The 17400-nt window shown below is 44.3% G+C and overlaps 1 protein-coding gene across 8 annotated transcripts in view; it reads right to left on the bottom strand.

The window, feature by feature from the left end:
* fam131ba (family with sequence similarity 131 member Ba) overlaps positions 1-14875 on the bottom strand; it is a 61314-nt gene extending 46439 nt beyond the window's left edge. For 3 of the 8 annotated variants that reach the window (XM_030413047.1, XM_030413048.1, XM_030413053.1), the window contains exon 1: positions 14580-14872. In XM_030413047.1, the coding sequence (XP_030268907.1) occupies positions 14580-14607 (28 nt within the window). In that variant the 5' untranslated portion in view covers positions 14608-14872. Of the gene's footprint in view, positions 1-14579 lie in introns of all 8 variants that reach the window. The other 5 variants (XM_030413049.1, XM_030413051.1, XM_030413055.1 and 2 more) reach the window with 4 other exon arrangements.
* Positions 14876-17400: the final 2525 nt, after the last annotated feature.

The following is a 17400-nucleotide window of genomic DNA, read 5'->3' as shown; positions in this document are numbered from 1 at the left end:
ATAAATAAAGTTTGTTATTATTATATTATTATCCATTGAGAACTAGAGTTGCACACCTCCGCTAAGACCCAAATATACAAGATTTATATCTGCTAGATCCAGATTTTTATTTGGACTGACATCACATTTTATTCCCGCCTCCTAAATACACCTGATTGTTTTTATTCCCAGAGAAATTCATTGAGACATTAATGAAAACAAGAGGGGAAAAACTGCTCCTGGATCGGTGCCTTTATTTGGATCCTCACCAGAAGTTAATCGGGTCTCTTCTGGGCCGAGACTCGTCCTGAATCCAAGTTTTTGGTTTCATTCAGTAGTTGTGTAATCCTGCTGACAGACCCGCAAACCAACAAACCAACAAACAAATGGACAGAGTGAACATATTTGTTTCTCCATGTCCCAAAATGTTTAGTAATTCAGCCTCTCATCACACCAGAACCGACCCCGTCCTCCCCACTGACATTTATTAATCTGTGTTCTGCAAACTACCAGACAAACGTGACTCAATCTCCTCGTCAGAGATAATTAGCGACAGACGGGATCGAGACGTACGACTGAAGAACACACTCGCTGCTATCAAAGCCTGCGGAGAGCCGGCAGATAAGCTCGTCGTGTCCGTCCTGATAAACGTTTTTCTATAAGAGGACAACGTGTGCTGGGACGGACTCCAGTCCACCCCAGCGACCTTGGACAGGGTAAGTGGGTCAAGAAAAGTAATTAATAAATGTGTGAGGACAGTTTTCAGTTGGTGAAGCCAGCGACGGAGCCCAGACTATGCCAAATGTAGATGTATAAATCACAAATTGAACCTGTCTACCTTTTATTCTGTACACGGAGACGTTCATCTGACGTCTCCTGACAGAAATCTGGAGGAAATGAAGGAGTGAAATTGCCTGATTCAGCTCTTCATTTCCTTTCCAAGCTGCTGGTCACATCTCTGCTAAATAACAGAAAGAAAAACATTCATGTGTCGTGGCATCTTCAGGCTTCCACTGGAGAGAGAAACCTGGAGCCCATTGTGATGCAAATGTAGAGGAGGAAACTGGAAACGAGAGAGACTGAGAAAGAAAAAAAAAAGACCAGCCTGAAGGAAGCATCGCCTCCTTTTTTTCTTTTCCATTACTGGTCCGAATTGATTTGGCTAAAAATAAACCCGGCAGGACTCCGCTCCGATCGCGTTGCATCCACAGATGACCGAACAGGCCGAAGTGTCACATCAGATGCAGCTCGCATTATCCAACCTGTGTTTATTTATGTGGAAATCGAGCTGCTGTCTGCCAAAAGCTGCGAGTCTGTCGCTGTTTCCTGCCAACTGAGACGCGGACGCCAAAACACGACTGCGCTTACGTCAAACAAACGGCTGGATTCTGTGTAGATTTCATGCTTAATATCCTCGTGATGTTGACGTTCCACACGAGGAAAAAGATGACGCGGCTGATCGATACGACAGTTTTCATATTTGCGTGTCATTGGAGCTTCTTTTTCAGCACGACGGGCGTGTAAATCATGAGCTAACCTCGGTAACGCTGCAGTGTTGCTGCTCATTGAGCCGTCCGATGCTTCATAACGACTACGCCGAGGAGGGAAAGCTGCTAATTAAGAGGCTTCAGGGTTCAAACGTGGACAAAATGTTCATGATGTCCACTCGGAGGTGGCTTAAAATCACCGAGTTCATCAGTATTCAACAGCAGAAATGTGCGAAAGTATCCTGTTATTAAGACTGACGTGCAACCAATGGTGGCGCCAAATATTAGGACATGAAGAGCAAATGTGGTTTTTAAACACTTGTAACAAACAGATGTAACGAAGGAAAGATATTTGACATTTTAACAATAAGCTTCATCGTCCACAATGACAGCGACAGTAAACTTGACTGGAAATTGGAAACCACCTGACGAGAGTCCAAAGCGACTTCTTCAGATCGGCTTCTTTGGTCCAACCAGCGGTTCAGAACCCAAACACTCTTCATCAACTGTCATAAGTACATTTTTGATGTATAATCAATGATTAAAATGGAGATAAAATGTGTTTTCCAGCTAATCGTTATCTTTGTCTGCTGTAGAAACCAAAACAAGGACTTGAAAAGATTTAAAATCATATTTCACTCAGTCATTGATTATTTTTTAGCTGTTTCAGAGCAGCAAAAAAACCCAAAACAAAGTCATAACACATTATAGATCTCTGCACTGGAGCTGCAACTCACTATTATTTTCATGATCAATTAATCTGCTGATTATTTTCACAGTTATTGATAGTTTAGTTCCAAAACACAAAGACGCTTCATTTGCTTTCATAAACGTCAAAGAAAAGCAGCAAATCCTCAAATTTAAGAAGCTGAAACCAACAAATGTTTCACATATTTACTTGAAATATGACTGAAACGATTGATCAGTTATTAATCGGTTATTAATTGATTAGAGGAGCTTTAAGTCGACATTTTTGCTGTTTCAGAACAGCAGAAAACCTCAAACATGGTTGTAACATATCAGACGTCGCTACACTGAGACTCAAGCTGCAACCTTATCAGTTCATCTGCTGATTATTCTCATAATTAATTGATTGATTAGATGTCAAAGTGACGTCTCCAGTTTGTGTCTTTGGTTCAACCAGCAGTCCAAAACTCAAAGACTTTTCATTTGCTGTCGTAAATCTAAAAGAAAAGCAACAAACCAGCAAATGTTTCACATATTTGCTTCAACAAATGACAGAAAACATTAATCGTTCATCAAAATAGTTGATTAATCGACTAATCGCTGCAGCTCCAGCTGGGACGGAGTCATAAATCAGACTCGTTTCATCTCTGCTGTAAACTAATTATCATGGAGACGTGAACACAAACAGCCGTCCAGACGTCGGCTGTCAGGCAGCTGTCGAGGTACAAACTGATCGAGTGTTGAGTCTCGGCCTCCAAACACGTTTACCGACTAACTCTCGCACCTCGAGGCGCCGTCTCACGTTCTCACGCCACACGTGAGGGAACTACAGTGTGACTGCCGCAGATTGAAACGTCAATCAGTGTCAATCAGCTCCGGCATGGATCTGCATCCAATCACGTCTCTGAATTGACTTTGTATTTAATTTTTCGGCCCGGTTTGCTTTGCAGCCATCAGAATATCTAATCTCAGTCTCACCAGGATGTCACGTTAGCAGTTAATGTTTCTGCAAACCAACGTGAGGCGTCCCAGGTTGACATTTGCAGCGATTGTGTCACATTAAGTGCTTATTAGCTGACTTTCACATCAGGAGACGGAGGAGGAAGGTGGTTGCATTATTACAAGGCTGCCAAACAGGCGACCAGAGTTCAAGTCACAACAGTGGATCGTTTTAATCAGGACGACCTGGAGAACATATCCAGACATGAAACAGGTATTTTATGCTAAACCATGATGTTTTCCAACCAGATTATAAGCGCAGCGACGAGACGAGAGAGAAAAAGATAAATTTAACCTAAACAAACGTGAAGTTGGGACATAAAGAAACGTCTTGCTGTGGTTTTTACATTTATTCTGATGATCACTAACTAGATTTTCTGCTGAAAACAGCTGACTGCTACTTGTCAGCTACAAAACCAAAACAATTGGCCGAAAGATTTGGTGCAAACAAACTAAAACTGACCTTGAAGGAAACACAATTTCAGACTGTTTTACTTTGTTTATATGTGGCGGACCCTGCCCTGCCACCTCTCTAGCTCCAAACAATCCTCTGGGACCATATTTTCCTCTGAGTTAGAATGTCTTCTCTTAAACTACAAAGTGCCTCTTTAATCATTTGATGAATTGTTGATGATTTGAAGTAGAAATGCAGCTGTAAGACCTCTCGAGACAGACGAAAGATGATAGATTTACGTTACTGATGCGAGGTCGGTTGTTATGAGTTAAAGCCTGACGTATGTGGATTAACGAGGCTTTTAGTGGCCGTGTTTTCTCTCGACTCTGAGCTGGAGACCGAAGTGTTGAGTAAATAAACAGAGGGACTGTGAACCATCAGGAGCAGAAACCCCAATTCTTTTTTTCGTAACGCTCTTAATGACGTTTAGCACCGAAGAGACTCACAACGCCTCGACTGTGAAATGAAAGCAGCAGCTGTCAGACGCTCAGTGAGAACAGCCAGTCGCTCTGTGCTGCACCGGGCGACCTTGTGTCTCCTACGTGCCTCTCTCTCTCTTTTATTTACAAAGACGTATTGTTGTTGAGTGAAACTTTGTCTTCACATCACGCCGACGAACACCTGATATCCTGTATTTTCTCCCAGCGTCCGGCTCCAGCTGCACTTCACTACGTCAGTACGATTATTGTAAACAAGAGAGCAGCAGCAGCCTCGGACGACCTCCACGCCGCTCCGCCTGTTGTCAGCCGCTGCCGCTGCCTCGGATTTGGATGGAGATCTGTTGGACTGAGCGCAGTCGCTGGAAGCTGTTCTTCCAGCACAAAAAAAGGCTTGAGAAGATTTTTCTCCTGATGGCGAGGAGTTGTGGGAGGAGAGAGAAACGGGAAAGGCAAAATCACTCTGACATGTTTTTGGTACGGCGGCCTTGAGAGCCCGGAACACTGCAACTTAAGGACACGCACGCCAAAATATACAGAATACAAGATCTGCAAGAATACTGCAAATACTGAGACGCTGCAGGACCGAGACGGGAGGATGACTTGACTGGAAATTTGATGATTATAAATTATTTAAAACATCTTTTTCAACATTAAAGTCAACAAGAGTTCGATAAAACCACCTGACGAGAGTCCAAAGCGACTTCTTCAGATCGGCTTCTTTGGTCCAACCAGCGGTTCAGAACCCAAACACTCTTCATCAACTGTCATAAGTACATTTTTGATGTATAATCAATGATTAAAATGGAGATAAAATGTGTTCCCCAGCTAATCGTTATCTTTGTCTGCTGTAGAAACCAAAACAAGGACTTGAAAAGATTTAAAATCATATTTCACTCAGTCATTGATAATTTTTTTGCTGTTTTAGAGCAGCAGAAAACCCAAAACAAAGTCATAACACATCATAGATCTCTGGACCGGAGCTGCAACTCACTATTATTTTCATTATCAATTAATCTGCTTATTATTTTCACAATTATTGATAGTTTAGTTCCAAAACCTAAAGACGCTTCATTTGCTTTCATAAACAACAAAGAAAAGCAGCAAATCCTCAAATTTAAGAAGCTGAAACCAACAAATGTTTCACATATTTGCTTGGAAAATGACTGAAACGATTGATCAGTTATTAATCGATGTTATTAATTGATTAGAGCAGCTTTAAGTCGACATTTTTGCTGTTTCAGAACAGCAGAAAACCTCTAACATGGTTGTAAGATATCAGACGTCGCTGCACTGCTTTAGCTCATATTCCAACAACACGTATGGAGAGCTGACCTCAATGACGAGCCAATCGCTTTTGAGCGTCCTTTGGAAACAGTTGGAGGTGACGCACAGACGCCAGTGGAAGCTGAATAATCACGTGATATGAGTCAACTCTGAATCAAAATGCCATGTTTGACCCAAAGGTCCGACTTAAACAGCATCTCTCAGTCTGCTCAGTGGACGGATGGAGTTCGCTAAGTTGTCATGGAGGTCAGTTGCATCATGGGACCGCCTGTCACCACTGAACAGACTTTATCCAGCGAGAAGATAGTTGAGAGTTGCAGAAAAACCACCTCGAGTGAAACGTTTCTCCTGTTTTCAAGGTCAGAGCACATAAATCTAACTCTGCCACGTCACGGCTTCCAGACTGGACCGGCTATCACTCATGTTAAATGATGTTTTGATCCGTCTGCCGGGCCTTGCAGTCGGTACCACACACCGGTGCTGCGCTGCTGTCAAACAGCCCATTTCTCAGAATCCCAAAACAGTTGGGAAAATGTCCTCTTGGACCAAAAGCCTGTTTGTCTGACATCATTTTATTGTGAAATCAAACGACCGTTGATCTGAAAATACATTCTTTCCCTGCAGTTGTTAGTTCAGTGACTGCCACGGTGCCGAGTCGACCGGGTTTTTACCCTCAACACGCCTTCATTCTGGTGTTACAACAAACCAGGTACCCCGACCAGAACCTGGATACAGATATTGAACTGTAGCTAAACCCCAAAACCAATTGGTCCACTTGAGTCGTGTTGTTGAGGTCATAATCTTTACATTTTAGTGCAAAGTATGTGATGTATATTTATGATGTGATAGACGTGCAAAGCGTTTATCACAACCTGACATCTGCCAACTGAATTTCTCTTTAACCGACTCTCCCTCCCCATCACTTCATATAAAACCAACATCTCCCATCAGAAGATCATGGAGAGTGGACGGAGCGCCATGTTGGGGCACTTTAGCCAAACCTCTGGAGATTAGTTACTCTTCAATGGCAAAAAACTTCAGCTAGAGTTCATTTTTGTCACTGTCTGTTGGACAAATGAGCGTTTGAATAATGGGCTGTCCGGACAAAGGTACGCCGTCTTTCCACCAGCACCTTTTTTTGCCCGTGCCAAGTCAAACCGAGCCTCCAGCGGGTGGCAGTGACGTCTGGCTAACCCGATACCCAACTCACGAGAATCTGAATCTCTTTAGTTTTCTCTCGTCCTGTTTGTTCTTTCAAACACTGGATGTTTCGTCGTGTTTCACTTTCAGCTGGTTCAGGAGTTGTGTTTAGTTCCTGCCGCTAAAAAAACACGACGTTTCCTGTGATGCTGTTTCATAATAAAAGCTTTTATCGTCAAGAAGTTTTAGGATATAGTGACTGAATTAGCGGAGCCACTTTGTTAGCGAGGAGTCTTTGTTAGTACTGCGAGGATCGGGGGATGCTCCTTCAAGCAGGTGGACCAGCTGTGGTGGAAATGTGAAATCCCTGCTGCGCCGGGTCAAACCGAGTAGAACCAGGCCGGCAGATGTGATGGAAATTGGCAGCAGCCACACCGCTCTCAATCCGCGACCTTTGAATCAGTCATTCAGCCGAGCAAAAGGCAGATACTTTGTGTCTTGACCCGACCTTTTATCTCCTGTACTGTACTCTATACGATCTCTCCAGGATGTAACCCCGTCGTTTGTCCCCTTTCAAGTTGAGGAAAGAACATTTAGACCGACTAAACATTGTAAATAAAAGCGATCGACTGTGTGCGGGAGTTTGTGGTTCTCTCACAGTCGGAAACAGTCGGTATCGATCAGACACTGGTTTATTTCAGACTCTCTGGTGTGCAGGTAATTGTTCTTTCTCAAGACTGAGATTACACCTGCATTTTTCTCGATGGTGCCTCGCAGCAGTTGCACCGTAACAAGGTGTAAGTACCCTGATATGATGAATCCTGAGACCATCGGATAGCTGCACAGCTGCATTGCAGTGCAGATTTTGTTCCCCCGGTGAAGCAGCACAGAAATCAGCTGGGAAGATCTCAGCAACGGTGGAAGCTGAACGTCCTGCGATGACAACTTACAGCCATTCGCTACATCAAAACGCCTCGCTCTTCTTCTGTGGTCACTTGTTTCAAAACAAGCGTCTGTCAGCCGCAGGAGTCATCGCCCGTTCTGACCCTGATTGTGAAAGCGTGGAGAAGCGACTGTCGGCCTCAGAAGCAGTTGTTCCGTGCGACTGTCTGAGTGATGATGGCCGAACATCAGCTCTGCTGTAACGGGAGGATAATTGAGTGTAATGGCAGGCGGCGATGCTTTGGTAAATTGCACACAGCTGAGGGAAACAATACAACGCCGACAGACCAAACTGTGATACGACTGCCGGATCTCTGAGGTAAAAAAAGAGCTGGAATGTAATAAAAATACAAATGGAGCAGGATCTTTTTTGGGTTCTTCTGTCAGCTCATTGTGAGAGAGGAGACTTCTCTTTGATCCGTTTGCACAAAGTCGAGGGTGAGATGCGAATGAGAGACGAAGAGGGAGAGAAAAGAGAGGGAGAGTTGACCCATATTTACTGTAACGTTTCCCCTCCCCTCCCCTCCCCTCCGTCTCTCATTGACCTCCCTCTTTTACCCCAGATCTATTTTTAGCAGCAGTCGCTCTCGCTCAGGCCTAATATAAGAATAGACGCTCCTCACAAGAAACGCAGCAGGCGATAAACTGGAGGGATGCGGGAGGGCGGCGGCGGCGGCGGCGAATCACCCCAAGCGATTTTTACGAGCTCCGTCAACACAGAACGTCACTCGTCTCTCAATCCTTGCAACACTTTCCTTCAGTCCTTCCATCTGACTTTTAAGGGGCCACTCCGGTGTTCTTTAGTGTGAGAGGAGGTTTTATTGGACTATAAAACAGTTTAATTTTACTCAACAGCTCCCTCGCGCTCAAAAATGATGCGACTGTTCCCTTCTCCTTCGCCAACAAGTCCATCTTCCCCGATGCAGACGGTTCGTCTGTGGCCGCACTATTCTTCTTGTTACAACACCAATATTCTCTTTTTAAGCTGCTTGTTTTCAGCAATATAAACGATTATTCTCTCTCTGAATGAACTAGAAGTAACGTGCCCTGTCTTCTGCAGTATTGTTTCTATTTTAACCCGGAGAAAAAACACTTTTGTTGGTCGTTATCTCAACTATCTGAAGGTGATCGGTGCACAAACTCGATGCCCATAGTGGACATTTGTTTCTTTCATATATGAATATTATTTAAGGTTTGTCCTGATTATTTTGTTCTTATTTTATGAGCTTCTTCGAGCACCACGATGCCTTGTTATCTTGTTAATCTGAGACTTTTAGCCCATATTGACCTCGTGTTAAGTGTTCAGGGCAGACAGAAAGTACAGGAGCAGTGATTTGTTCTTAACATTATGTCTCTATTCCAGTAAATTGATGAGGCATTTACTTATACCTTTTTTTACACCAAACTTGGCACATATGAGGGTTTTATAAACAGGTGAGAGACTTCTTTCCCATCACCAGTAGTTCACCAGTAAACTTTACAGTAGTTACTGTTTGTAAAAGAAGGAGAAGAATGTCGTTCGCTTTGCAAATATAAAACTCACTCAGGAGACCATTTTGTTTAGGAAACATTGTCCAACTTTTGTTTTTGTTTCTGTTATTTTATTGTTTGAGCATAACCTGCTAAAATACGAGCTACGTTTGATGATATGTAAAAAGGTAAGTTTTGGTCTACACTTTTATGGTCAATATGGTATTTGTTGTTTACCAAAGTACTTATATATGATATCACTAAGTCTCTCGCTCAAACTCGACGCTGATTTGACAGAGAACTACTTCTTCATGAACATCTGGACTTTAAACATACGTCATAGCATCGCTCCAGAAAAGGGATGTAAATTAGCGTGTCCACCTGGTTGTCACGTTTCCATCGGTGCCGCTGGAGCCAATAAATACTCGTGACTACGACTTACAAATACCCTGTAAACCTCTCTGTGGTCGGACTTTCCAAATAAAGTGTTGCAAGAGGGTGTTACAGTATGTGTAAGAGGTGTGTAAGGTGAAAGAGATCTTTAAGGGTGATTGGGAGAATAGTGGAGGACTCGTATCCCGTCTTTAGTCCATGGGGGTGCGTATGAACCTCAAAAAAGGTGTCGATCAGTGGGAAAACACTGTCACCCCCAGCAGGAATTTCTATTGCTTCACACATTTAACAGATTCCCCTCGTAGAAAAAACAAGAGGTCAACAAACATGAAGATTGTCTTCGCTAAATAACGTCGGCCTTGTTTGTTCAAACACTTAAAACAATGTCCTACATATAAACATATAAACGTACGTATTTCGTTTCCTACCAGAAGACGATGGTATTTTCCTTCTTGATGCTCATTCTTCTCTAATCGTAACGAAGGTTGTCACCAAATTGGTAGCAGATATGAAAATTATTAGATTTTTATGTCGGAGAAAGGAGTTGGCCTTCCAGTCATTAAAAAAACTATGATAACAACGTTCATATCGATGTTTTTATCTCGAGAACAGCAGCTTGCCTTTCTTTCCTGTCCTCTGTAGAATCTGTGTGTTTTCCCTTCGTACCTTCGATGCTTCAACTGTGTCCCTGATCAAGGTCGTGCAAAAATCCAACCATTAAAGTTGTTTTCACGTCTTCATCTCAGCGGCTAATCTCTTAATGATGTGGTTCTCCTTCACTGCACACCTGAGAGATAATCATAACGATTACAATTGGGACAATTCTACCTTAGATTACCTTTTTAGATAAGTAGTTTCTGTACAGCACGACTGAATCATAATCACTAAACAGTAACAACTGTAATGTAGCTACAATCCTGTGATATGATCCGACAACCAGATGTTTTGCAGATGTGTTTATTCCCTCCTTGAAAGACAACAACATGTTATTGTCTGTCTCTTCTGTGTTTCGTCCAGATTGTATTTGACCATCGCTTTCACCTCACAGCGTCTGAAGCGCACGTTTCCCAAAAAAAAATAACCTTAGTGAGATAATGTGTCCGGCACAAAGCTGCCATGATACGCTTTGATCTACTTCTGACGCCGCAAATAATAGAGAGTGAAGGAGAGGAGAGGAGGGAGGGAGAGAGGGAGAGAGAGACAGCCAGAGGAGATAAGATGAGAGGAGAAAGCTAAACACAAAAGGGGAACACACCCTGTTATGAAACCAAAAAAACACACCAGGACATTATGTTTGGCTCTCCACACAACAACCTCCTGCTCGCCAGTAAGCCTCGACTCTCCCCTTTTTCCTTATCGTTCCTCAACGACCTCCATCCCTCCTCTGATCCGTCAGTCCGTCCATCCATTCAGCTCAGCTCAGCTCAGCTCAGCTCAGCTCAGCTCAGCTCAATGACAACCAAAGGTCAAATTTTCCCTCCTGTTATTTATTTAAATCCACCAGCAAGTCTATATTTGTTGTCATGAAGGAGCTGGTGAGGCTTTGATGGAGCGTTTAGAAAGACAGGAGGAGGTGATCGTCCTCTGCTTCAGTATGTGTGTGTTTGTGTGTGCATACATGAGCATGTGGAGCTGCACGCCTCACTTAATGTGGATGGATTATCCAGAAACACACACAGAGCGGCGACCATGCCTTCCTCCAGCAGACAGCAGCAGTCTGAAGTGCGTCTCTTGGGTCTTAGTGTCTGTAGTGAAGAGGCTTCTGTCAAAGATTCAAAGCTGTGTGTGTGTGCTCTACTGGTTCAACTATCTTAGTGGGGACCATGTGTAGACCTTGAGAGTGAGGACGTTTTTGGACTGCGAGGACATTTTGTTCTCACTTCCCTTCAAAGCCTCCTCGCTTTTAGTATTCTTACCCCCAGTTTCTACTGGATACGTGTTCGCTGTGTTACGGCTCCGATCTGGATTTGCTCCGCCGTCCGGCAATCCCCACCAGTTGCGTTTCGAGTCCGCCACGGCGCAGTACGTTAGACCGCTGGCGCTGCAAGGCCGAGGAGTTCCCGCGATAATGACATGATCACTCGCAACCGCAGTTATAGGTCTGTGTTATGAAAAACAGCAACACGAAGTGTTCCCGACCGAAGGATCAGCTTGTGTTTGTCTCTTTTTGGAGATTTGTGTGCTGGTGTCAACACAGAGTGTTTCATTTTGAAAAGTAACCGGATGTTGTTTGTTATTTCGGCGCTTGACTTCCTGTCTGCTCCGTGCTAAATTCAGCTGAATTGCTGCGTCGTGCTCCGGCATCCGCCAGATATAGAAGTCCTGCGTATCTGCTCTGAAGGGCTTCGGAGCAGATACACAGCGCAGCGGACCTGATGGGGATTAACACATTGACTGAAGTGAAACTCCGCTGGCGTGGCGGAGATGTAACGCAGCGGAGACATATCCAGTGGAAATTAGCCATTAAAGATAAACTACAACGACACTACAGCTACCACATGTTGGATTTTTAGTCAGATTTGTAGTAACAGCAAAGTGTGGAAGCGATTAGCTTACGTTTGTTAGCAGTCCTACTTCAGTGCTTGCGTTGGTCATGCAATGTTAGCAGTTTAAGACTTTGTCCTGTTCAAACATGCAGCGATTACGAAGAAGAGTCAGTAAAGTCTGTATTTTGCTTGGGAAATAGAAATGAGTTAGCCTAGCATGCTAAAGTTGGCACTTATTCTCTTCTTGCTGTGGTATTCCAACACCCAAACGCTCTTGCACACTCTGCAGCTTGGTAACGCTTCAATCCAAAGCACATTACAGTTTCCTTCTCAGTCACACTCCTATCCTTATAAACAGGTGGTTAACGTACTAAGTGCTATATCGAAGACAACTGCTATTAGCACGGAGGACAAGAATGACTGAAAACCCTCATCAGGTTGTGAAAGGGTCTTTTAACCTAAACCGTCTTAAGCACGTCAGGTATTTTTGTCGCCTAAACCAAACCAAACTGCGACAGACAACTGAAAAAACTCTAATAAAAATGTGTAAATAAGTATTATAAGTTAACAATAACACAACAACAATGGGGACACAAACCCAAGACTCCTGGCTGAAAGTAATTCACCTGTTCAGCCACAACGGTTTGCTTTAAATGTGCAGTAAAAGTCCTGCTGGACCAACAACAAAACACAGCGACATCAGATAAACCACCAAACCAACCAGCAATTAAAGCTTCAGTGTCTTGCTCAAGGACACTCTGACATGCATAACGATGGAGTTTATTAATTGAACTACAGAAGCCTCCAATTAATAGACTCCGTTCTTTAACAGCTGAGCCACAAATATACAAAGAGGAGGTTGTTTAACTAGCATTGACTAGCTAACTAACTGTCTCTGTCTTGCATTGGTCCAGTTGAAGAGACTAACACTGCCATGACTGTGATTGATTGATGGGGTAGCTTCACTTTTCCAGCCTCTCCTCTGGTGCACAGCGTTGTTTCTAATACAAGTAATATGACGTGTAGTTTCCCCAGTAAACACACCGACCTCTTCAGCTGTTGCATTCCCTGCTGACTGATGGCTGCAGCTCTTTTTGGGTTATACTTCACCTCCGAAGGCACCCTTTGCTGCCGGAGGGTCTCTGGGTTAGAGTGAGCGGACAGGCCGTATGTTCGAGCCCTGTGGTCCTGTGTCCAAGCCCGGCATATTTGGAGGGACCATCCTCCCTGCAGACACTCAGCAGGTCCACTCTGCCTGGCCCAGAGACACAACTGTGAGCCGAAGAGGTCAGTGTGTTTACCGGGAAACGTGTACAGCTAGCAACCAGCTGTATCACCACCACCAGGAGACACTAAGGGCCCGTGTTGACAAAGTGCTTCTTTCTGAACACCATCGTTTCAACAATTGTTTCAATTGTTTGACTCGCTGCTCCGAACGCTTCGACTTAAAAATCTCTGTGGCGTCACAGTGGCCCTTTTTCTTATCCACCCTATGGATCATGTGCACTCACATCCTCCTCGCTCTGATGTCTAGATGTCAAATAAAAAACAAACGGATGGTAAACCTCAAAAAGAGCAGCGGGGATCTTACAGTGGTGGTCGTCAAGTTATTGTTCCTTTATGCAGTGGCTAAGAATGTCAGGGCCCCGAGCTCGTTAACTCGGCTTGAAATTGAAATGATAAAAAGGATGGTTACACACGCACGAAATGTTCTTCTCTGTTATCAGTTAACTTTCTTATAAAGCTGCAATAAAATTGAAGATGCAGATCGCTTCAACCGTACATCCCTGAACTGTTTCACTTCCCACCCAAACAGACGGCTAATGAGTCAGAAGCAAAATAATTCATGACCCCTGGAGGCGACGACGGGGAAAATAATCCTGACATTTCTTATATCGACAAAATGAGCTCCCACAAAACAAACTCAACACACAGCTTGTTTAAATGTGAGCGCAGAAGTTTGAGGGTTAAAGCATCAGCGTGCAGATCGGTGCATATCGCCGTCTGCCATCATTGACTTTGCAGAATTGACCTACATGTGCACACCTGAGTGAACCGAGCCCGGTTCTGACTCATCCTGCACGAGTCATGCTCCCAGCTTCCTGTTCGATATCTGTGTGTGTGTGTGTGTGTGTGTGAGAGAGAGAAACCTGGTGTGCACTGCCTGCGTCTTCAGTTTATTACGTCGCTGTGTGACGCACAGTAGAGAGAGAGACGAGGAGGAGGAGGAGAGATGAGGGAGGAGAGAAGGGGGGAGGGAAGGAGGGAGGGAGGAGAGGAGGAGACAGGAGGGGAGGGAGAAGAAGGGAATTTTCTCAGACACCCAGCATGCAATGACCTTAGTTTTGTGTCAAGGCGGAGGTCTCTCTCTCTCTCTCTCTCTCTCTCTCTCTCTCTCTCTCTCTCTCTCTCCCCCACACACACACACACACACACACACACACACACCCTGCCTGGTGTCATCCATGTGGAGACGAGACCGTCAAGCCGCATCTTATTCCGCTCACATCGCTGCTGCCTGTCTGTCCCGCCTCTCCCCCTCCAACACACACACACACACACACAGATGTAATCCCTATAGTAAACCGCACACACACACACACACACACACCCCAAAATAACACTCACACATCACATCTGAAGCGCTTCAACTCCCCGCAGCATCATTTTTTAAAGTGTATTCTCGCTCCAGCTTCAGCTCCTCTCATCACTCCACACCTCCTCCCTGCACTCCTCCACACCTCCACCTCTCATTCTCTCATCCACATGGCGCAAAATGTGTGTGTGTGTGTGTGTGTGTGTGTGTGCGCGTGCTTACTGATCGTCCGGGATCCTATGCAGCCCATGTTGTCTTATAGAGGCTCGTGCAGCTCGGGGAAAATAAAATCCATCCGTCCAGCGGGCATTTCTCCTCCTTCTCCTCCTCCACCTCCTCTTCTTCTTCCTCTTCCTCTTCTTCTTCTCCTCCTCCTCTCTGTCTCCTCTTCTTCACTGTCCTCCTCTCCTCCGTATGTGAGACACAGAGAGGGTGTGTATGTGCGTGTCCGCTTCGCTTCCTCTCTCTCTCTCTCTCTCTCTCTCTCTCTCCGTCGTCACACACTCCTGTTTCCCTCTGTCACTGTCGACGTCGCTCTCTCTCTCTCTCTCTCTCTCTCTCTCTCTCTGTCTCTCTCTCCTTGTCACGCTCTGTCTCTCTCTCTCTCTCTCTCTCTCTCTCTCTCTCTCTCTCTCTCTCTCTCTCTTTCTCTCTCTCTCACGAACACACACACTCACACATGCAAAGTGCTCAAAGGTAAATCAGGTGTGTTCCTATATGCATGGTTAAATAATGACACCATGCATGTTTGAAGGGATTTCTTGCAGATTTTTAATCAAAATAAACATTTAGATATATATATATTTTTTGTGACGGGTGTTTCTGTTATTTTGTCCACCCCCTCTATATGTTAAATGGTGCCCAAAAAAGAAGGAAAGGTCTATTTTTAGTGTTGGGCAAGTTACTTACCTTCATTTTAAAGTAATTTATTACTATTATAACTGTCTATCTTAAAATATTTAATTTGCATGTTTGTCCACAGTTAAAGTGACCACGAGGAACTTTTAAGAGTTTATAAAACCGCCTCTTGATTGTTTAATATTATATAGTTAATATTAGCGCCTTTGTTCGGGTCCGATCACATGTATCAGATATCAATATATTACCTCAAAGCGATCCATCCTGCGATCTCTTTGCGTTTGTGTCGTAGCACTTTTGTCCAGAGGGGGCGCCAGAATCAACCAACACTAAAAAGTACCTCATAGTGACTTTAACTCGTGTTATGCAGCACAACAAAGATACATAATTAAACAAATAAATTATTGAAGATAACTCAACAGACGCAAACTCTGAGGTGTGAAGTCAGGAGTGAAACTTTGGGTGCAAACCTGAACTATGTAACATGAGCCGAGGCTAACTCAACATGATAACGACCCAAACAGAACCAAAATGGTTCGCCGTTAAAAGAGGAAAGAGAGGGAGCCATCTTGGCTTATAATGGCTGTAGACGGGTGACAACAATCCATCAATGAGACACAGATACCAGTTTTTAATCCTCTTATCAACATGGGAGTGGACACAGGATCACACTCTGATATATTATGAGATAAGAATAGATATTTTTAATTGCAGGCTCAGTCATATAAAGAAAAACAGACCTATACCTTCTACTATGTAGTCTATAATGACACAAGACAAGACAAGCATCTTTATTTCAGGGTTATGCATTTTAATCGCGTCTACTCGAGTAACAGATAAAAATAATCGCGAAACACATCGGTACGAGCCAACAACATCATGATTCCACCTTCGTGTTTCGTCATGTCTGCTTTTAAAGTGCTGGTTTCCTTGATGAGAGCTATGCTGTGCTGAGACGTATTTCCAAAACTTACCAGATAGTCCAACTTCCCTCCACGGCAGCTCCATATTCGTCCTGTCTCAGTACGAGTAGATGTTTTATCCTCCAGCTCTCATTGTTGTTCACAAGTGTACGGACATCAGCGTTGTGAACATCATGATGAGTTCCAAAACCTGGAAATCAGTTAGCATGTCCACACTTCCTGTTCCTCAAATCCTGAGTCTGTTTTCAACTTCCTAGATCGTTCTCTGCAAGACTGTTGATTTCCTCGTCATTGTTTAAGACGGTGTTGTCGTCTGCGTACTTCAGATCTTAGTCGGATGAACACAACAGAACCACATCGTCTGCATATAGCGAGAGAATCCTGAGATCCCCAAAAACCAGAAACCGAGCTCAGTTAGACTGAGTGTCAACAGCAGTCTGGTGTTGATCCGCGGAGGCCCTCCGTCACATGCAGAGCATCTCCTCGGCTCTCGTAGCGGCATGTTTACTCGTCGTTGGCTCTCAGACATCGGCCCTGATGAACTGTGTGATGTATAATTCTTTTCTGATTCGTCTCTCGGGGATTGGAGAGCTTTATTCCGCTCGAGTAAAGGCGACCTGGTGATGATACGGGGCGATATCTGATGCATGTAATATGTACCACACACTCCAGTCTGCAGCTGGGCTTCCCTCTCATCTCTCATCTGTCTCTCTCTCTTTAACAATGCCGTACAGCTGTTCTCCTCCTCCAAACATATCTGCCCTCACCTCCTCCCTCCCTCTCTCCTCCCTCCATCAGCCTCACACAATGAATATGAAAACACACAGTGATTCAGCTAAAGGAGTGCCGGGCGAGGAAGGACGGCGCTCCCCGACTATATTAACTCAATCTCCATCTCAGACGGGGAACAGAAGTACAGCCCCGAACTCGACTCTGTGAACTCCACACTCAATAAATATGCAGACGACTCAGCGGCAGCGACAGTGACAACTCGCAGAGTTTCACAGCTTTGAGAAAAAGAGTTCAGCATCTTAAAATCGAACTAAACTCCTGCTATTTATAGAGGAGACGTCTTCCATCACTCCATTTTGATTAGTTCCATCCAACTATTCAGAGGATGTCAGTCAAACTGGTGTTGATTTACTCATCCGTCTCAAACTGGCTCCAAGATCCTCCCCTCAGGTTTCATTAAAACCGGGCCTGTTGCAGGCAGCTCTTCATCTGGACTCTTTTAATTAAATCTGGCCCCATCAGAGCAGCAG

The sequence above is a fragment of the Sparus aurata genome, chromosome 3 (assembly GCF_900880675.1).
Source record: "Sparus aurata chromosome 3, fSpaAur1.1, whole genome shotgun sequence".
In the NCBI taxonomy this organism is placed as follows: domain Eukaryota; kingdom Metazoa; phylum Chordata; class Actinopteri; order Spariformes; family Sparidae; genus Sparus; species Sparus aurata.
This window is presented reverse-complemented; position numbering and strand designations above follow the sequence as displayed.